The following is a 22,357-nucleotide window of genomic DNA, read 5'->3' as shown; positions in this document are numbered from 1 at the left end:
AAAAGTCAAAAATGGTCATAGTATAGCATGTCGAAAAAAGTCAAAAACAGTCACAGTATAGCATGTCGAAAAAAGTCAAAAACAGTCATAGTATAGCATGTCGAAAAAAGTCAAAATCGGTCATGGTACAGAATGTCAAAAAATAAGTCATAGTATAGCATGTCGAAAAAAGTCAAAAACGGTCATAGCATAGCATGTCAAAAAAACAGTCATAGTATAGCATGTCGAAAAAAGTCAAAATCGGTCATAGTATAGCATGTCGATGCCTAACCCTAACCCTAAATACCAGCATTGTCATTGTGTGCATGTATGCATTTAGGTCATAATGATTGTCAGAGGATCTGTGTGCAGCCTCTGCACACCTTCACACTAACATAATTCCATTTTCTCAGCGAAGCAGCTTCACTAATTGGAATGAGTCTTACCCAGTTTAATTGGCTCTGTCAGCAGCAGTCTTAGGAGGTAATTACATATGAGAGCGAGAAAGAGAGCTCATGATAAACTCTCACAAAACCTGCGCTCCAAAGGAAGAATAATGGGCTTCCTATCTTTTTTCAATTACAGAAACTGAATGCAGGCAGTAATAAAGAATTACTGCAGTCCAAATAGGTGTTTATTACAGGAAAGTCTGAAAAAGGCAATATGTTTTCAGAATTATTTTAATCGCATCTATATACAGAGAGTGTGTTGTCATGTGTATTATCTTTTTATAATAACAAATATATTAAGATGTATCTCAAAGAAAATGTGTGATCCAGGCAGTACTGTGCATTTCAAAACAGGATTACAATCTTCTGTGATGCCTCTTTTGAGGTCTTTTGATACATAGACTAATACTAGACACCTGACACTAATGATAAGGTGGTGCAAACACAGAACAGATTATTATTGATCACATTTTTACATATTGGTTTGCTAGTCATAAAAACTACTTCAGTTATTGTGGTGAAGAGTATGGCACTTATGTGTAAAAAGGTACTTTTCATTTTATGGTACGTCATACTACTTCTATATTTAATAAATCATTTTACTTTTTGTGAGCTATAGTTATTTAAAGATTTATGCAAAATATCTTATAAATCAGGGCTGCAACTAACAGTTTTTATATAATAATTATTCTGACAATCATTTTATTATCTTAATTAATTTGTTAATTGTTTGGTCAATTAAATATCTCAAAATTGTTAAAGTATCTATTCACAGAAATGTAAATCAGAGGAAAGCATCATCTCCTTTCATTGAACCAGATCATATTTGGCAGTTCTGCATCGAATATAAAAATATAGAATTATTCAGAAAGTATTCAGATCGTATCTTTAAGTAGATGTATAATACCATACAGTAAAAGCGTAAAGCAAAAACTTAAGATCAAACATTTGACTCAACTAGTTTTTATTATGGCACTTTGTACAGGTCACATTACAAACTCAACATTCTGGGTTCATACAGAACATGAAGAGATCCATATTTAAAATGCATGTTTAAAAGGGATTTGGAAGCCACGTCATTTTAACCACACACACAACAAAATGTTAGTGTAGAAGTGGTAATTTATCCAAACTTAAAAATTTGAACTTAATTTTGTTTAAGTCTATCTTAATATGATACTAGAATGTCAATATTGGTCTCTGTAATAATTTCTCATGTGTGTGAAAAGACTATAAGACATTCAGTTTACCAACAGAAGAAATCTTTGCAATTGAAAAGCTGTAACCAGGGAATGTTTTTTTGCTTGATAAATAAATACAAATTTTACTCAATCACAACATATTAGCTGATAGTTGACGACTTATTTTCTCTAATTTTCTTTCAATTCTAATTTGAAATCGGTGGATATTACGTCTCCCACCTCCACATCGTTTCTGACAATAAAGCAAAACCCTGATTATCAAAGAAAATATCTCGTACCCGCCTCTTTTTCTGTAGTCAAAAATATGGATATGTGCAAGGAAACTGTACGAAACCCATTCCTGTACATAAAGGAGCATCTCAGGTTGTTGTATTTGGACATACACTGAAACATCCATCCACACATACTTTGTGCACGGCATTATTCTACATACAAACAGATGTGGGTTCCCAAGGATCGAAGGTAAACAGGTTGCATCGAAGTGCTACGAGATCTTTCGTTGGCACATGAGGAGTTAACATTTACAATATTTACATCTGAGATTAAATGATCAGTTTTCATGCGTTTCCTAAAAACAGTTTTGTAGAAAATAAAATTCTCACATTCCATTTGGATATCGTTTAGTTTCTGTCCGTATGTGGAAATTAGATTTTGCAAAAACAGTTTCAAATGGCATTCACTTAACTTTATATATCAATTTCTCCTGTTCAGCTGAATGTATGATTCGTTCTAAAATTGAACTGGATGCATGAGCAGTACGAATTAACAGGAAGCATTCTGATATTGGATTTGAGTTGAATAAAACTGTAAACCTAAAAAAAAGAAAATGGTACTAAAAGGTACTCCAACAAGAGTCGCAATAAAGCTGACTGACAGCAACCCTCTGAGTGGGATCACAAACCTTCCACACTCATTAACGATGCAGCTTGAAAGAGTGATAGTGTGAGAAATAAAACACTTCTTTCACTACAAACTTTCATCTGTCCCTTGTTTTTTAAGTCAATAAATAAATTAAACCAAACCTGAATAAATATGACTTGAAGCATCAGTAAGACTAATTTCTGGGCTCCAGACAATGAGGTATTCCTCTGACACCATCCTCTCCCATTGATGACTTAGTTCATGGCTGTCTTACCAGCTCTGGAGGAGAAGGGGGGGGGGGGGGGGGGCCGGGGGGGGGGGGGGGGGGGGGGGGGGGGGGGTCTTGTGGGGAGGGGGGGGGGGGGGGGGGTAAGTTTAGGTCCGCACCCAGCTGAGAGGTACCCAGAAGGATTCTCGCTCCAGCCTTTCCAAGATACCTCGAAGTTCTGCACAGGCACTGACTGAGTCCTCCTTGATCAGGATCCGGTCTACCAGGTGTCCATACTGTTGATCAATCTGAGCCGCGGACTGACGCATCTCTTGGAGATCTTCGTCCTGTTGCAGAAAGCAAAATGATTTACAGAGAGCAAGACACATGGCACACAGGCAGAAGACCAGTTCATTTTACAAAAGCAGTTCAGTGGTGGACGAAGTATTCAGATCCTTTACTTAAGTAAAAGTTCTAATAACACATGGTGAACATACTATTCAGATAAGCAATCAGAGAGGTATGAAGGCGCTAAACCATTTAAAGCTAATGTTATTTTTACCAATCTTTGTTGAGCTTTGTTGTTGACCTTGTTTTCAGCCTTATGCCAACTTGACAGAAAGTGTAGGACTCACTGTAATGCGGCCATGCTCTCCCCCTCCTGGTGAAGTTGCAGCACTGCGGCGACGTCTGCTCTCAGGAACACGAGGTTTGACAAATATTACATAGGGCTTGAACTCTGCTGTCCGCAGCCTCCTCAGGGCCTGGAGTGATGGTGGATTTGCATACAATAGAGCAAACAGAGGTCACAAATCAGACAGGATCGGAGAGGCTCAGCAGTGATACATCAGACACTCCACACAGTGAGCAGATCTGATGCGACTGCCTGCCCTCATCTACACTCAGCAAACTGCTGCGGGGTCTGTATCACGTAACATGATACGATTGTGTGATACATTTTGATTATCGTCGTAAATTGAGATGTGCTCAGCGGTTGTAACATGACGCCTACCTCAGGCTGCACATCCACAACACACATCTTATTCTTGGCCTGTACAGAGCGGATTGCCTCTATACTTGTGCCATATTGGTTTTCCTTGTATTCCCCGTGTTCTATGAACCTGTGGAGAAACAACAAAACATTCACATCAGCATGGTACAAATCACACATGTTTACACAAAAGCAACACAGTGTCAGTGTGAACATACTTGTTGTTTAAAGCATCTGCATCAAATTGCTGTTTGGTAACAAAGTGGTACTCCACACCTTCCTTCTCATGAGGCTTCTTGGGCCTGGTGGTATCTGTGGAAACACAAAGGAGGACTTTACATAATGTACAGTGTAATGTGGTTCATTGATAGGTACAGTGTGTACGACTTGTGACTCACGTGGTACAGCCACTGCGAAACGATGTGGGTTTTCAGCAATCACACGCTGTTTGAGTTCATTGATCCGTGCTCCAAGAGATCCTTCGCAGGATCGTGTGTTTAAGAGAGGAAAAGAATTAACTTCACATGCATCATCCTGGGTCATCGGTAGATTGTAACACATGCTTCGATCCACAAGGTGTCACTTTCATCACAGAGAACATTTATGCCATTCAGTGGCTCAGTCTCACCGATCAGAACCACCAGACGGGGCCTTTCATTGGGCCTCTGCTGATAGCGGGTCACCTCTTCATAAGTCATGTAATCGTTGTCCCTGGGATCAGAACCCTCTCCGGAGGACCCTTGTCTGTCTTTGCGACTCAGCCGGAAACTCCTCCGTAGACCAGCTACAGCGAGGCCAGAGAAAGGAGGAGCAGAAAGAAAAAGATGTTCGTGAGACGACATGAGCTATAAAATTATTATCTCAATATTAAATAACATGAGAACACTATTTCACTTCCATGATGCAGATACAATCGTTTTGCACTGATTAGATAGCTACAGTGAGCAAATGCAAAGGAATGTTTTCGAGTCAAGACCAACCATTGATTAACCAATACCAACCATGCATTAAAAACCTTTGTAAACAGTGCACAGTGATTAAAATAGCTCACTCTTATCTGACGTGTAAATATTTGATAGTGTGAGATATTATCTGAACTTTGAGCCAATTAGATGTCATGCTTCAACTAAAAATAGGAATACATGCAGCTGATAACAAAGACATCAGGTAAAGCAGTCTGTTTTAAGCAAACCATTCCTTAGGTTTATTTTTTTTAAAGTGATTAAAACAGATATCAAAGATCCAAAATAAACAATTTTCCAACAATATGGTCCAAACAAGGCATGCTGCTCTGAAAGTGCTGAGGCAGGACAGACAGGACAGCCTGGCCCTGAGAAACACCACATCAGCAGAGAGTGACAGCAAATCAGGGTCTCCCATGGCCAGGACTGTCTGTATCCCCCGTCAGTGGTGTGTACCCGAGGGAATGAGCTGGGCACTGTACCTGAATAAAATTCCCAGGAAAACACCTGGCCACAGGAGGGCGCCACTGCTTTACACTTAGGAGAGACTATAACTGGCGTTAGAGCATCACACAACCCAGCCTCACACCTCCACACAGGGTGAACGAGCAGCAAACGTGCCTGGTTGAGTGTGCAATGCGTCCAACGCAGCAGGGCCCTCATGAAGGGGGGGGTGTTTTGGGGTTGGAAAGGGGAAGCAGTGCACTGGCCACAGCACAGCAGCAGGGGCAGTTAGTTAGATGCAGGGCAGAAGGGAGAGAAGAGAGGTTTACGAGGATCCAAACACTGCAAGGTGGAGGGGGAGGGGGGCGGGTGAAGGGATGGAGGGGAGGGTTTTACAGCTCCAAGCAGAGTGCATGATAGAAAGCACAAATACTGTTTTAACAAGGTATTTTGTGTTACAGGAAGAAGGTGCTGATAATCTCTCAGCTGTGTTTAGATCGCTCCTTGTGCTCATCATCATTCCAGCAGCTCACAGGATGTGGGGGGAGTAAATGGGGGTCAGGTTGGGCTGAAGAAGGGCGAGGGAGGGGAGGCCAGTGGAAGGGGTTGAGAATAAAGGCGACTAATGTATTCCCTCCACTCTGATTTGAATTTAAAGCATGTTATGGCAAGAGAAAATTGGGATACGATGCAATAAGTAACCTCATTTCCCATACCTTCCTAATAATTTACAATAAAGTTTCCTGGAATAACTATTATTTGGTACTAAATTAGGAATTATCTTGAAAGAACAGCTCTACTTCAACATAAGTGAATTTTCATGTATTTATATTCACGCTGTGCACTTACTAAAATACTCCATGCGCTCGCAATTATTTGGAATTTATTGTGTTAAGTGTACAAATGAAGTGGACCAGTTGAACACCGTCTTTCTTTACCCTATAAGTACCAGAAGACAGTTCTTTTCAGGAAACTGAGAAATAATTCGAAAAATTATAAACCAGCAAAAATTCTGCACTTTGCTTTGCTTTTAATGCAGTACATTCTGCGTTTGTTTTGCTTTTATACTGTGATATCTGACATGGTTACCTCTTATTACTGTATGCAGTGGAGTCCCCGAAGAGGGAGATCTGTTACTGGCACCTTCAGAAGTGTGAGTCGATAATTCCTACACATATTCTTCGACAATATTTCCTTTCACGTTGGAAACAAACACTTGTAATGTTTTTTTCTACTCCTGCATACGTCTCCCCTCATCCATCTTCCTCCTCTGGCATCTGTCTCTGGACCCATCGCCCATGGAAACCTTCACCCCCTCCTTTTATCCCTCAACCCCCGGCCCCAGACAAGTCAACCCTACACAAGCAGTCCTTTTGACCCCCAAGCCCAGAAGCATCCAGGGAACCAGCACACAGCCAGGCTGCAGCAGGCAAAGTGCAGATAGGGAGAAGGAGGTGGAGAAAGATGTACACGCTCTCACCTATGTACTGTCCATTGAAATAGCCCTCACAGTCACAGTCCTCTGTAGGGAGGCAAGCAGGAAAAAGAGGGGGTAAGCACAGGGTAAGAGACCTGGAAGAGTTAAGGAGTAAGGGGAGGTGGAAGAGTTATAGAGGGGGGGGGGGGCGGGCCGTGGGGCGTAGGAGAGGGCAGGCAGGGCAGACAGGCAGCAGGCAGGCAGGCAGACAGCAGGAGGCGAGAGCGGACGGGCAGCCAAGAGATATCGAAGGAACGCTGTTGGAGGCAACAGCCACTAACGAAGGCTTGATACAGAGAGGAGAGGAGAGGAGAAAGATGGCTCTCCTTCATCTGGAAAGGAGCCAGCTATGAGCAGAGTCTCTGTGACCCACACACACACACACACACACACACACACACACACACACACACACACACACACACACACACACACACACACTTGTACGTACACAAGCCTCTCCTCCCCAAAGATTCACAGCTGAGGTACAAACTGTCTCACAAACTCTTTGAAATCCGCAATTATGTTCTTTCATCAAATCTAACAGATTTTTAGAAAATTTGAATAGGAATAGAAAAAAACAGGACAAAACAACATTGCAAACAGCAGCTGAAAAAGAGGACACAGAACAAAAGATAATGGAGCCTGAGGATGACGCAAAACAAAAGAGGAGCTATTGTTATCTTCAACAAGCTCTGCTTGGTTGGGCTGAAGTCTCCAGGGATGCTGCTCTGCCTGCACATCACCTGGTACAAACACACACACACACAAGCTAGGCAAAGAATCTCTATTCTAGTCTGGTGCACTAACAGCAGGAGGGGAGGAATTATGCTGGAAGCAGCAGAAAATCCCCCCACCCCCTTCTACACACACACACACACACACACACACACACACACATTGAGGCTTTGAGGCCTCTATGAACATTTTCCATTGTGTGCTGTGTGTGAGGATGTGACTGCCTTCTCTATATATCATGTTTGTTTCTGCACACGTACCCACCTTTATCACATCCTTGGTCATCTGATACAGTTTGCAACAAGGAGAAACGGAGGAGAGCGTAAAACGTTAGAGTCGGTAAACCTAAGGGTCATTTCGGTGTGTAGATGGGCAGATAAAAAGAATGATATTTGGAAATTTATGAAATGAGGATTTAACATTTGAAGAGGTCTATTGCCGTCGTCAATGACGTCACAGACAAAGAGGGCCCCTGCTGGGATTTAGGGGAATTAATCAGAGGGTTGGAGGAGCGCGGAGAGAGGCCGAGACAGAAGAGTCCCCGCAGGCCTGCTGCTGCGTGGCGTACTGTGACGGGGCTAGCTGCCACACTGCTAAGCTCTTGTTGTCTCCCAGTGGCTCAGGCCTAATCGGATCACCTGCAGCTTACGCGCCACGAAGAGCCACCACTCACATTACCCACTCACCTGGCCGTTTACACGCGGCGTCTATGGTATCGAGTGAGAAAGTGAGACGTGTATTGTGTTGTTGAGGCTTTGTTTCTCAGTGGGTGCAGCTTGTAACGCTTTCTGGATGTACTTAAGCTGCTCACTGGCCAGATGGACCAAACATGAAGGAGATTAATTCATAACTGATCTCTCCCTCCGTCTCTGTGCCCCTCCATCTCACTCTCTCTCTCTCTCTCTCATCCCTTTTAAAAACATGCCCATATAGCTGCATGGAGAGGACAGACCTATTGCCTCTGAAAATGCCAATTACCAGCACAAAAGGTCAATAAATGTCAATGAAAACATTGCTGCATTTATCCAGCGGAGATATCATTGTCCTATAATGACAGTGTCCGAGTACATCAGTAGTGAAAGAGGAGTTGATACTGAGAGATGCTGCAGGTAGTAAAAACTGTGATTATGAAATAATGCTGAAGATGCAGTGGAATCCTGGGAAGCAGAAACTTACAGACGGGCTTTTTAGGGGATTTTGGATTCGGAAGTGTGCCCATTTTCATCCTGTAGGCCAGTCGCCTGGAGAAATGCGCAGCAAACAAAGAGCCAGAGAGGATGGAGGCAGGAGGAGAATCATCAGGTCAGAAATACACAGTAAGCAAAAGGTGAGGAGGGAATGTCAAGAGAGGTGGAACAGAAGATTTAAACATGATAGAGAGAGGGACATAAAACACTTATAGACAGATTATGAGACAACGGGCCCCTGGGAACAAACTGGGCCGCCACAGCTTCTACATAAGAAGAAGACACCCAAACAGAGAGCCACAAAACAACTACAAACAGCGCGGCCTCCTTGTGGTTGCTTTAAGTCTCTTTGTCTTATTTCTGTGCCTCTTTGTGGTTGGTTTATGTCTCAACATCTTTATGTGGTCTCTGTGGGGTTGCGTCTCATTGTTGTTGTCTCGATCGATCTCTTCGAGGTATTTTTATCTCTCTTTGTGGTTGTTTAAGGTCTCTTCGTCTTCCTTTGTGTCTGTGGTATTTTGTGTTTCTCTGGTGTCATCTCGATCTATTTGTGATCTTTTTACGTCTCTTCATGGTCATTTTGAGGTAGTTTTGCATCTCTCTGTAGTGGTTTTATGTCTCTCTTTATAGCCGGTTGATTGACTTTATAAAAATAAATATATATACGGTGACTTCAAGCTCGGTGCACGGTAGGCCCTTTCCGTAATCCACAGCACATTGTGAGCAAGCAGACGTGAGCTTATGCTACCTTTCATAGCGATGCATTTAAAGAGTTGTTTTTCATTCATCATTGTTTTAACCCACAGTGCAGCAGGAACCCACAGCATCAGCAGAAATTAAGTGTTATATCATCCTGAACATTTGTTTAACCTACAAAACGCATCACATAGGCTTTCCAGAGCTCAGATACCCCTCTGCCATGCGTCTTTCTCTGTGTTTAAGCTGTGGTTATTAATCCAACAGACGCTGCAGTGTTTGGCAGGGATCTCCCGGCCAGCTGAGATCATCCTACTGACGGATTATGACACCAACAGTATCAGCATGTGCCTATTCAAGGCTGTGTTTCGATTTATTTATTTTCCACGCTGCTTTGATGCTCCATCTAATCAAAGTTGACCCTTCAAAGTGGAACACACAAATGTGGATTTGACAGATTACAAATAGCTGGATAACATAAATACGGGTGAACAGTACAGTGCTGGCACTGATCAGGTTACACCACAGGTTTTGCAGATACATGATGTGACACCCGTCTCCCCCCTGGGTACTTTTACCTCTCCTGGAACAGTTTGGATGGGATGAGTCCGGCCCGCAGGTTGCTGTCTCCCACACGCTTGGCCTGCCACCACGTGTGGTCGTCTTGGGTCACGACCTGCAGGATGTCTCCCCGCTTGAAAGGAAGTCCCGCTTCTTGGCAAGGTGTCGCCTTGTCTTCCAACGGGATGTAGTCAAACAAGGCTCTCATGTACACCTGGAATCAAAAACAAGAACTACATATTTAGATTTCTATCATTGTAAATAAACATGGACAAAACTTTTTAACAGTGTTTTAATCAGTGTTTTACGTCATTTAAGGAATGATTCATCTGGAATACCTCAGTCTCTCACTCTTCATCTCACCTTGCTGTCCTTCAGTCGGTCCTCTTCTTTAATGGCAGGGATTATCTTTAGAGTGATGGAGCCCTGGGATTGGGACTAGATCACAAATAGACAGAGGAAGTAGGGGAGAGAGGAGTGTGACTGCAGCCTCAAATTAAAGACAAACACTCACTTCTCTTCACTCAAAAGGCTCCCTGAGGTAGATTTTATCTATCAGTGCACCCTGTTTATAAATAAATAAAAGATGGACAGAACATTTTAGCTGATGAATCACCTCTACCGTGATCCCGATAGACTTTAGATCCTAAAGAGTTTGTAGTTTACCCACCACTACATTTAGCACTGCTTCTGTCTGGGGCAAATACAGGGAACCCTGAATGTAATAAGCAAAACATGGCCGGAGCCTTTTCTCTCTGTTCTACTAAAGGAAAAAATGCAAATCAACACATTTCATTCGGCTCAGTTCAAAATACTGGATCATAGCAAATAGTATAGAACCGGTGTATTAAGTTATGGTTCTTTAAAGAGATTTTTTGTTGGGTGCGAAAAGTGATTTTCTGAATATGTCATTGACCATTTATTTATGTTTGGATGCCTCATGGGGATCAGTGACTTGAGATTCTATTTGCTATTGCAATACATCTAAAAAAGCAGTAGCACGTTTCTACATGCTGATCTAAAGTATTTAAGAAAACACTTTGACTTCCAGCCTCACAGATCCTGTGACTGTGGCAGATACATCGGTGGGTTCAGAGTCTTTGTAGACATTAATGGTGATGGCATAACATTCACCGGAACTATCCGAAAACAAACAATTTGGATTAAAAAAGTCATACTTCAACGGTTTGGTATAAAACAGTTTTTTTTTTCAAAAATTGGGAATCATTGCAACCATAAATGTAAGGCTGATGTGTCCAGCAGCATATGAGATTAGCCGCGGACAGACAGACAGATACACACACGGACGTATGCATGATCTCCCCACATGCTCATGTCAGATAATTAAAAATATTGATTTATTTTGAGTATACAAATTGCTTAAAAGTGCAAATGATAGAATAAATTGAAAAAAAACCATTTCATGATATCACTACAAAAAAGAAAAATATATATACATTCATAATACCGTCGACAACTTGAGCACAAATCTGAGAAAATGGGATCATTCAACTGAAAATCCTGATAATTCAGGAAATACATTTTTGTACCCAGTCTTACATTTTTTTATGTAGTATAAAATGAGTATTTCTACGTTGTAAATGTATACCAGTATTTCTCTAAACATACAGCAGCACTGTCTGTCTGTCTGTCTTACCAGCAGCTGACTGATCTCATCAGGCCTCTTCTGGATCACAGAGACTCCATTGACCTCCCTGAGTTCATCTCCTACATGGACCAATCCTGTGAGGACGAGTGGGCAAAAACATCACTGACAATCAAAGCGACTACACTGGGTCTTTGGGGTATTTGATTCACATCTTAACATCAGTATTGTTGTCAGATCTACAGACACGAGTCGCGTCCATCATCAACTGTGATCTCATTAGCTGCAGCCACAACAATGAAATAAAAGGCTGAGAGCAATACGACCAATACATTCCCCTCAGGACAGAGAAGCACATATAGCAGACTCATACTAACATAACGTATGCATTCACAAAGAGACCTGAGGCCGATTCTGAAATCTCTCTACAGATTCTCTCTATACACTGAAGAGGACTTTTTCCATCACTTGATGCAACAAGAAAAGCAGCATGACATTAATAATTAACGGATACAAACACTGATTGGTTTACTTTCCCAGCATGCATGTTTCCTGTGTCGACACACGCACACACACACACACACACACACACATACACCTGCATGTGGCTGATATTTCCATGGTAACGCCCATGAAAGGATCTTTGCTGAGTATCTATCATGTGATTGATTCTCTGGGGACTTGTGGAGAGCTTTAGTTTCCGCAAAACAACCGCACTATCCCTCTCATTTTCCTCCTCCTGCTGCTGCATCTCTATCATTGTGGCTTTGATCTCACTCACCACAGTATCAGATTTGATTTGTTGTTCCTTACATATATGCATATTTGAATATTCTGTTTGTGAAACACCAATTTTCACTGGTTGCAAGAAGACAAATGCCATCAAAGTGCAGTAAACATCAGGAGCCTCCTGAGGCGTCCTGTAGCTCAGCTTCCTGAGGGCTGCTGTGCTACATTACTGCAAAGTCCTGGCTGTCTTCCATGCAGGAAACTTTTTTTCATGTCATCCCTGAGTCTTTTCTATTTCATTAACTATTCAGCAATGGCAAAAATGTCCAGAAAGAAATTGGACTCATGACCTCATTATTTATAAAAAATGGATGGCTACAGCCCTGAACGGCAGCAGTTCTATCACATTATTTTCTGGTCAGATTCTTACTTTCATTTCACTACCCTTCATCAGTGTACCACCCCAAGGTTGGGAACTGCAGATACTTGCAGTCTAGTAGTCTGACACGGCTTGTAGAAAGCCCAAAGTGACAAAAGAAGAAGAAGAAGCACAATTTACCGCTTCGGTCAGCTGCACCTCCTCTCATGATTCGAGCCACGATCACCATCCCAGTGGCTTCATCCCGCCTGATGGTGGCTCCCTGGAGTACAGACAATTAATACAAGATCATTAATGGAAAAGAGCAAAAGGTCTCAGTCCCATAATCTCTTCCTCTTTCATCCAGTTCTCCTGAAGGCTCTTATGTTCTTCCACTCTCATCCTTCACAACTCACCAGAGGCTCCTTGTTCTTCACTAGCCTGACAATCTTTACCGACTCTTCCTCCAGCTCATCCTCGAAGTCATCTGGCAGCGGCGGCAGCACGGGATCAAAGTTCTTCTGTGCCACGGTGTCGTGCACCGAGAGAACGGCCTGATGGGACAGAGAACAGATGTGCTGAAAATTCAGTACTGATGTTGAGCCGACAGTCTACGACCTTGAGAGATGAATTTCAGCGCAAATAAAATGTCTGACAGGAAAATTGGCCAAATGGATATACACTAGTGCTTCATCTCCTCATGATTATACTATAGTAAGACCAAAAAATCCAAAACAAAAGTCTAAGGGTTTTTACCTTGAGATGTGGTGACGTCAGCAGGAGCAGCAGCTCTTTTTCTTCGGTGCTCATTGGTCCGCTCTGCAGCTCCTCTGCCACCTGCCAGTCACAAAACACGCATGAGCCCTGGCCTAGTACCAACTAATGCACGTGTATACCAGTAATGCAGGCTGCATTTTACTGGAGAATAAATGCACACGGATACACAACAGACATGCACACAGAGGAAGATAAGTAGCTAAGGTCAGCAGTTTCCCCGCTGATAACTGGTGAGCAGCAGGATATGGAGTTTCATTAGAAGAGCATCGGGATGATTCAGCACTTTGAGAACATTAAAATTCACTTTTGATACCTGCATTGCTTCTCTGTCGGAGCTAACTCAATGTTATTGACTGCTGTGCCCAAGTGGAAAAGTAATTTAGGGTGTGTGTGGGTGTGTGTGTGTGTGTGTGTGTGTGTGTGTGTCTGTGAGGTGAACTTACATCCTCTGCCAGAGAAGAGGCACTGTGGAGGACGGGTGTTGGACTCTGTCTCTCATACTGTCTCAACTTCTCGTGAATCTGTAACACAAGCACGTGTGGTTAATTAGAGAAGAGGGAATGGACAGGACAAGCTGAAGGTTAGAGAGGCCTCCTGGAGTCTTCTTTTAAACAAACAAAAGTGATGCTGACATTCAGTGTTACTCATCAAAATGCATTGTGTTGAATCCCTGAGGTCTAACACATCCTGCATTGTCTACATCCATGTTTACTAGCTAAGCAGTCTTCATCCCCATAGCACTGCTACGTGTCTTGGTGCCTTAACACCATCTACAGATCAGTGGAATATATAAATCCACTGGCAGGAATGTGTGTGAATGTGCGTCTTCATGCAAGAGACAAACAAAACAGGGACCAGCTCATAAAAAACTACTATCTGAAATTATACCATAGGCACGTTTAAAAACTACTGTTTTTTCAGCATTGAAAAAAAGAGTGCATGTCTCCATTAAAACTGCACAATGCTTGAAATGTATTACTGTGAAGATTTTCTTTCTTTAAAAGAATAATTTGGATCCACTAAACTTTTTTTCTTTTGGAGCACATTCAGTGGTACATTGCTCCACATGTAAATAACTTGTAGAATCAGACTTAGATGGATTATGATCCATTCCTCACCTTCATGAGATATCCCAAACTCCGCTCACTGAAGACGTCTTTCAGGAAGACCATGTCCTCTTTGTGATTGGCATCGGGCCGCAGCTGAGAGGTCAGCAGGGCCAACGTTTCATGTAGCCCTGTAGAGGAGAGAGGTAGAAGAAAAACCAGCGTGCATATGAACGTGAACAGATGGAGCACAGCGAGCTTCAAGCAGTATGGGACACTATGTGTTGAGCATCTGTGCCAACTCATCTCACCCGCTCCTGCTGTGAGGACCGGCATGGCTTCTTTCATGGGTCAGTGAGGTGAGGAGGGGAGGAAACCTGGAAGGGGGGGTATTGTAATTATAATCAGCATTCCATACAGATCCTTTCAGTTTCTGAGAGGATATTCTCACAAATAGCAAAATAATAAAAAGGTAATGGTGTTATTTATAGCCATATATCATCCCCATGTAGGCTTCATGTTGTAAATCCAAGCCGCATTTCTCCCATTTTGCAGCGCAGTTACCTCGTCTGTGAACATGTAGGTGTGTATGTGCAAGTCGGCTGGCATTATAGTACTATTAATCACGCTGAGTCTCACCAGGCCCTGTGTGTTTGTGTTGGTGTGTAACGGGATCATCTGGCACAAACAGTATTCTATACAATATGGTTGCCTACTCGGAAAATGATTTTAGCTCTCCATAAAAGGACTAAATTAATTTTCGTTGCAGTACATACTGTACAATAACTTTCTTTATATATCTATATTCATAAGCTGACAGATCTACACCGCTACAGTCGGCTGAAGTACCGCACAGACTGCTGGATTATTGCAGTCCCTACAGATCAATATCCTCGTCACTCCACTCAATATTCTCCATACTTCCTGCCACTAGAAACACAAGTCAATAACACAAACCGCAGACTCCAACATATCACACTATGATCCGATAACAAAACAACCGGAAAATGCAGTAAAACCAAAACCACACAACAAAGCTGCAATAAAGAGTATTAGCTTGTTTGAATGAGTTGTGTTGAACATCAACGATAAACAGTATGGGTTACAAAAATGTGGACGCAAGGTTGTGAAAATATTGACAGAAATTGTATTTTATTCAGACTGTTTAGAAAAGAAGCTTAACCTGTCTGACAGTAGTGTGCGTGTCTGCTTTGTATGTGTAAAATAAACATTGCTGTTCGTGTTACCGTGTCCGTCACCTTACGGACGCCTGTCAAGATGAGGCATCTTGTCTTGGTGTGTTACCTTGAGACTGTTGAGCTTATATCAATAATCATTTTTACAAATCTGTGAATTTTCAGTGTTTAGTGATCGCTCTTTGAGCAGTTATTGCAGGAACATATCAAATCAATCTAGAAACACTGACTGATTGACACAGAAAGAAACACTAAAGCTAACAACCAACAAGACTGGAGAAACAGGTTTATATCAGAGGGGTAAAAGCAGCTTGCAGACAGCAACATGAAGGAAGTAAGTTCCAAAATAAGACCAAAAAGCTATAAGGCAAGCAGATGGCCAGGACAGGAACAAGGCTGGAAACAACATATCTAGTTCATTGTGAGGCTAATGTGAAGCAGCTGTGCAGGCAGATGATTTGGTCAGGTGGTGTGCAGACTCTGCAGTGGCAGGTAGAGGACGGATGAGGAATAGCAGGTCTGGGATTAGAAATGCAGACAAACTAAACACTCAGGGGAACAGGAGTTAGGAGAGGAAGACAATGCTGATGAAGATTGAGTATCCCAAACAGTCCATCAAGATACGTGACTGGAACTGGGGTGGGAATCTTCCCAGTGGGATGAGTGGGAGGAGTTCCTATACATTGCAACGTCAAGGCAAACAGTCGCGCTTCTGTATTTCTATGAGCTTGTTCATGAAAAACACAGTACAGCACCGTACATTGTATTTTAATGTTTCTATATTGCAAGATTGAAATTTTCTCCTTCCTCCTAAAGCATTTCTGAAATGTATCCTTGTGCTTGGATGGTAAATATTCAGAATATGATTAAGCGCACCACAGACAGCCGGAGACAGCAATGAGTTCATGAATAATGAACAGAGAGGATATTAGAGAGCCAGATAGAGGGATGAGGAAAAGATGAGGAGGGAGGCAGCGCTTATTTTATTCTTTGTTCTGTCAGGAGAATCAGTGGGAACGACACACAAGAGAGGCTCTTTATTCTCAAGTGTGTCAGATGGGATTTTCTCCATAACGTCACTATTTTTAACTCAGAGGAGGAAAGAAACATCATCATCAATATACTGTAGTTTCACTGGTAAAGTGCTTCACTCATATCAATATTCACTTTTCACTGATTTGTGTCACCCACGACCATCTTCAGCAACAAAAACTTTAATAGTTCCTCATTTTGTTTTTAAACTTTCCTCATTTATTATACTATTACTATAAGACGACTAAGTCCAACTGAAATCATATTAGTCGTCCTTATTTATAGTAAAAAATAATGTCAACGTGTTTCTAAAAGTATTGTTAATATTTGTTTATTATTAATAAAAGGAAGTAAACTGCAAATAAATCTCCATAATCGGTGTCAAATTAATCCAGTAATAGTCTGTACATCCAAACGTACATTGCAACCAGGAAAAGCTAATAGCCAATACAGCACACTTTAAATGGGGCCAAAATGTCAACAAATTTAGGCTCATAAAAACAACAATGTTGTAGCCCACGGCATAACTTACTTACATAACTTACTTAATTTACTCTAATCTATAGTTAGGTCCTCAAATAACTAATAAACTCTTGGACTATAAAGGGATAAGACATCTTGATGCCTGGCTCTGAAAAGGACCGTGAGGAATGAGCAGAGCCTGACCCTGTGATGACTTAAGAGGACAACCCTCTCTGACATAAACACGTCCCAAAATCAAGGCTTGTAACATGACTAGAGAATCTCCATTTCTAATATCTTTATTGTCACCATTCTTTGCATCATCAGCTTCTTTTCTACTTCCACCAATAACAAAACAATCAAAAGCTTGTGGTTCATTACACCTGCAGCAGCTGAGTGAGTTAAGAGTCGTGGGAGAATGACATCATCCTCTAACCTGGTGAGGTCTTCAGAGAACGGCATTGTGGGAGCACCTCTAAGTGGCACCCATGGGGGGGGTGTCGTTCCCACTGATTCTCCTGACAATCAATGGATTGAGGTGGTCGTGAGTTTGACTCATTGAGGAACAAAAGTAAACTTAATTTATGTTTAAAGTTTTCAAATTAAAAAAATCTGCATTGATTTTCCAAAGTTGCAATTTGATGAATATATAATAATAATAATAATATAATTTTCTGTCTGTATAAAACCTCTCGTAGCAGCCTTTGCACCAAACACTGATTACATAGTGACCATTGTGCTCTCAGCCACTACCTGGACTATAAACGAACAGTTACGTAACATTACGAAACATTTCGGGAGTCAGTCATGAGACAGGAGTAGATCGCACAAACAATGCCAAAGCAAAATTAAAATCGGACGGTATAACACAGCTAATGGCATAAGATAGTTTTCTTCATTTTGGGTTCTCCAGTTGTCCGTTCCCATAAAATTCAGCACTGAAAAGACGGTTTGTGAGTAATCAGAAATGCAAATTTGTGCGCCAAAGTTCACCAAAGTTGAAATATACGTAAAGGCTCCAGATAGATTCACAAGCAAATGCATTCACTGCTGTAACTCTGTTGAAATGAAAAGCATTGATATTACACATCAAAGTCTGTCTACAGGTCTTGGGGAGTACTACTGCATATGTAACATATAGATACAAAGCCTTTTGTGGCTGATAAATATTGGTTTAAAAATATAATAAATCTGGAGATGTGGAGTTCTGTACCTCTGTATCTCGCTAACATCCGAATCTCTGACAAATTTTTCACCGGCAGAGTTGAATTATGGGTCATGTAGTTTCCAGGTTTTAACAATGAAGAAAAGAAAAGACAACACCTCTGATTCTGCTGTGATGACTTTGATCCTTTGTTTTAAACTGTCCATCAAGAGTCCAATAATGTTACAGGGGTGCAATGCTAAATCTGTACAGATTATAAATGCTGGTGTGTCCATGCCCTTGGTCCTGGTTGCTAAGTATGTTTATAGATTTAAAATGTAGGTAATAAGAGTTAATTATGCATACTCTGGAAAACATTAAGAGTGTTAACATGATTAATGAAGACATATTAGAAGTATTCCATTTGTACTCCACTACATACTCCATGACATGAGTAAATACTAATCCCACTGAGAATCAACACCAGCACGAGCTCAGTAGAGCACAGTTTGGTCTGCTTGACTACCGACAGCTCTCTCTCTCTCACTGCCCCTTTAAAACTACGAACAGATGCCCCTGGCTCACACAGGCCTTCAGAAAGCACCATCTCACATCACTGCAAAAACCCGGCTACAAACACCAAAACGTCACTGATCCCAAAAATAGACTCAAACATGCTTTTTGCAAAAAAAAAAAATATGACATTTTCAGTTCAAATCTAGTTAAGAGCTTAGCTGCAGATCACACAAACATGATGGAGCCCCGGTGAGGTCAGAAGAAGTCAGCTGATCAGATAACAGCCTTCGTCATAAAACCTTCATCTCGACACATTTAGCTCAAATGCAGACGGATCAGCAGTTACTACCACTGCCACTGCATTATCGACGTTATCCTGTGTTAAATAAGATATTTGTAAACCACTGAATGTTATTCTTTGTGTTGGTCATCCACATGTGATTGTCTCATTCATACACAGAGAAGTAGTTTGGAATCACAGCATTCAACGAACATGAACACACAACCAACAGACACCTCCCCCCTCCCCCTTGTTCCTATTCACAGTTTCATCTTTATATTTGTCACACAAGCTTTTTTTCTCCTGCTTTTCAGTCGAGAGCCCTGGAGGTGGTTTGACGTCAGCAGGTTCAGCGGGGCATAAGTCGGCCCTCACAGCGATGAACACGCTGCCAAGAGTTTCATCAGGTCTCTTAAGGTCTCTTTGATGCCTCATCCAGTAAAACCTGAACCGCAAGAGCTTCTGAAGATACTACAGAGCAGCCACTGCTATACACTGACACTGAGCAAGTGTGTGGGGTTTCCTCTTTCCTTAAAGAATTGTGTTGGCTCTAGGATGGCAACTGATCATTCTTCTAATCATTCATTTGTGCAAATAAAAATATGAATCTAATGTGCAAAATAATGTCAGAAAATCATGGAAAATGTCCAACTTTAAAGATAAAATATATATGATACAAAAACAGACAAAATAGCAAATCTGAAACCAGAGATTATCTTTACTTGACAAAGAACTTAAAGGGAGGGGGTCTGGATGGATAAGTGTAAAGGAGGCTGCGGTTCACATCTACTAATATATTTAACTATAAAGCAAAAAATGTGTTCTTCGCATATATACAGAAGTGCTCATCTGATCTACGTCACACTTAGCGGGTGTATTACTGGAGGTGCTTTGTTGAATTTGGTGCAATTTGGACACGCAACACATTCAACATGAACTTTGAAAAACACCGCATCAGCACTCTGTGCAGCTGTCGGCGGCTCGTTGAATGCAGGCTCTCAAACCTCCGAAAACGATGGCAGTAAATTTCCAAAATAGGTTTTATTTGGATAAACTGAACACATATTGAGCATCTTGACTGTTACTTACTAGCATGTCAGGTAAATGTTTTCCTCTGAAGTAGAAGTATAGGCCTACGACACAATACCGCACAACAAAAGTCCTGCATGCAAATGTTTACTTGAAGTGCAGAGTGGAAGAGAAGCCTTATTAGCACAAAGTATCTAAATATACGTCTGTTCAAGGGGGAGCTTTCAACAATGCTAGAGAGTTAAATTATTAATACAAATTTGTGGATAAAATATGAATCTGCTGTGTAAATGTATTAGTACAATGTTTTCCTCTGAAGTAGAAGTACACAGTAAGTAATAAACAGTTGAGTTGCATATTTTCTAAGTGCTTTGGGAGCCTTTTGTAAGTTATTTTGGGAAACAATGAGTTAAAATAGTAAAACAATTCTATATTTTTAATATCTAAACACAGTAATAAGTCTATAGCTGTTAGGGGCTAGTTTAGTTTATTAGGGGCTAGTTTAGGGCCTACCTTTTCCAACGGCTGGGTTTAAATGACTACTTCGCTAAGGGGACAATCATGAAAGAAACGCTGTCTGTTGGTTTGAAACAGGAAACAAACAGCAGACTCCTGTGTTGAAGTCAAACATTTTGTTTTGGCTCTATTATACCATCACCTGACTTCCTCCTTTCCTCCCATTACAACCACTACAGCTGCTTGAGGTTTCAGTGACCCGACTGATGCGGTCATTCTTCTTGGGAGGATGGTCTCCATTGTTTGTGTGCTAGAATATGCCTCAGCCCTCTATGTATATTTAAAAGATGTTTCAACACGAAATGTGCCATCTGCCGTGATTATTGTGCCGCCTGTGAGGTTGTAGGGATCATGAGAAACACCCTCTCAATCGTCATCGCTCTTTCTGAAAATTCATCATCCACAATGCTGTGAAAATGCCTTGGCATCGAGACGCTAAAACAACAAATGCTCGGTCAAGCTGTTCTAAGCAGGCTGCCTTTCAGACACTGTTTCACTTTGCCAGATGACGAGGGTCTACACTGCTCCTGTCTGAGCGGCATGATTTTACAATATGGTGGAGGACATCATTTCTGTGTCAGTCACCAAACGGCGAAGATTTTAACCGAGGACTGATGCCAGGAGTAGAAGGAATATTTGAGCTCTGCAACCTCTTGTACTAAAGCATTTCTCACATGCATGTACAGACACAACACAGGCACATTAACACACACTGGTGGACAGTATATCTACATACATGTCCACACACACACACACACACACACACACACACACACACAGTTCAGAGTGACAACATCTCGGTCAGTACAAGATCGAGCACTTTGGCTGGACTCCTCGCCAGCTCGAGATTAAACACCGCTCACACGCAGCTAATCCACTGCCCTGACAATGGGAAACACTAAGCATGTTTGGCCAGCATCCAACATGCCTTTTCACACACACACACACACACACACACACACATTTCCCAGACTCACACCCTCACCAAATGCAACAACAAAACCATCATATAATCTCAAAGGGTGTGGTCCAACAAAAACTTATATCATCTCCAACATGGAGCTAAAACTACAGATGTTGACAGCTGACACAATCCTGTGCTGTCCCTCAAATGGTACACCCCCCCGATCCCCAGACACCCACCCCCTCACAGCAAAGCCCAGGCAGATGTTTATTTCCCTCTGTTTCACCTCCTCTCTGTCTTTCTTTCTATTCCTACTTCCTCCTGTCTGTAGAGCATAATACCGGCCGGCCGGCCCTCCCTCCCTCCCTCCGTCCCTCCCTCTCTCTCTCCTCCATCTCTCCGCAGTGCTACAGCACTCTGATCTCCCTCCATACAGCGTGCCGTTAGCTGGCAGACGGAGGATGAAATGGAAAAGACACACTGAATAGCAGCGAATCAGACACCTCGTGTTCACACTGGAAACAAAGGCAATAAACAGACAAATGTGGCTAACTTACCTTCTCTTCTCTCTGTATCTCCTCCTCTCTCTCTGTGTTTGTGTCCCTCCTGACTGCAGCCACACTGTTTCTCTCGCTCTGATTCCTCCTCCTCCTCCTTCCTTCCTTCTTCCTCCTCCTCCTCTGTTCTGCTGCTCTCACAAACCTGCTGCCGCTGAGTGTCCGCCTCTTTCCCTCTCTTTCTCCCTCACTCAGCCCCTCCCCTAACCACCCTCCTCCATGTACATCGCTGATGCTCTCTCTGGCCACATCAGTGCATTTAGGATGCTATAGAAGAGCTGAGATTTTGTATCCTGCTGCCTATAAAATGCTGTAGCACCAGATTGTGCCTCTCATGTATTACAAACCTAGAGCAGAGATTCTCAATGGTTTTCAGCAATGGACTCCTAAAAAATACAACGGGGACCCCCACATGCATGTCCCTGGGACTAATTTGAGTATAATTTGTTA

General features: G+C 42.0%; 1 protein-coding gene across 4 annotated transcripts; it reads right to left on the bottom strand.

Moving 5' to 3' along the window:
* Nucleotides 1-2,856: 2,856 nt before the first annotated feature.
* On the bottom strand, nucleotides 2,857-22,020 carry mpp3a (MAGUK p55 scaffold protein 3a). 4 transcript variants are annotated; one of them, XM_031867870.1, is made up of 20 exons: nucleotides 21,908-22,020; nucleotides 14,583-14,648; nucleotides 14,344-14,462; nucleotides 13,669-13,746; nucleotides 13,205-13,285; nucleotides 12,865-13,002; nucleotides 12,650-12,731; nucleotides 11,413-11,498; nucleotides 10,119-10,193; nucleotides 9,773-9,969; nucleotides 8,488-8,552; nucleotides 7,576-7,596; nucleotides 6,577-6,618; nucleotides 5,135-5,200; nucleotides 4,319-4,474; nucleotides 4,089-4,169; nucleotides 3,909-4,002; nucleotides 3,712-3,820; nucleotides 3,335-3,463; nucleotides 2,857-3,046 (listed from the first exon to the last, which is right to left on the bottom strand). In XM_031867870.1, exons 2-20 carry the CDS (start codon nucleotides 14,617-14,619, stop codon nucleotides 2,867-2,869), a joined length of 1,836 nt encoding a protein of 611 aa, XP_031723730.1. In that variant the 5' UTR covers nucleotides 14,620-14,648; nucleotides 21,908-22,020; the 3' UTR covers nucleotides 2,857-2,866. The 4 variants fall into 4 exon arrangements, with proteins under 4 accessions (XP_031723730.1, XP_031723732.1, XP_031723733.1 ...); XM_031867872.1 differs by having other exon boundaries at nucleotides 14,583-22,020; XM_031867873.1 differs by lacking the exon at nucleotides 5,135-5,200.
* Between the last annotated feature and the right edge of the window lie 337 nt (nucleotides 22,021-22,357).

Source organism: Anarrhichthys ocellatus, unplaced genomic scaffold, assembly GCF_004355925.1.
Source record: "Anarrhichthys ocellatus isolate YVR2014 unplaced genomic scaffold, GSC_Weel_1.0 scaffold40, whole genome shotgun sequence".
NCBI lineage: Eukaryota > Metazoa > Chordata > Actinopteri > Perciformes > Anarhichadidae > Anarrhichthys > Anarrhichthys ocellatus.
Note: the sequence above shows the minus strand (reverse complement) of the source record. Positions and strands in the feature narration are given on the sequence as shown.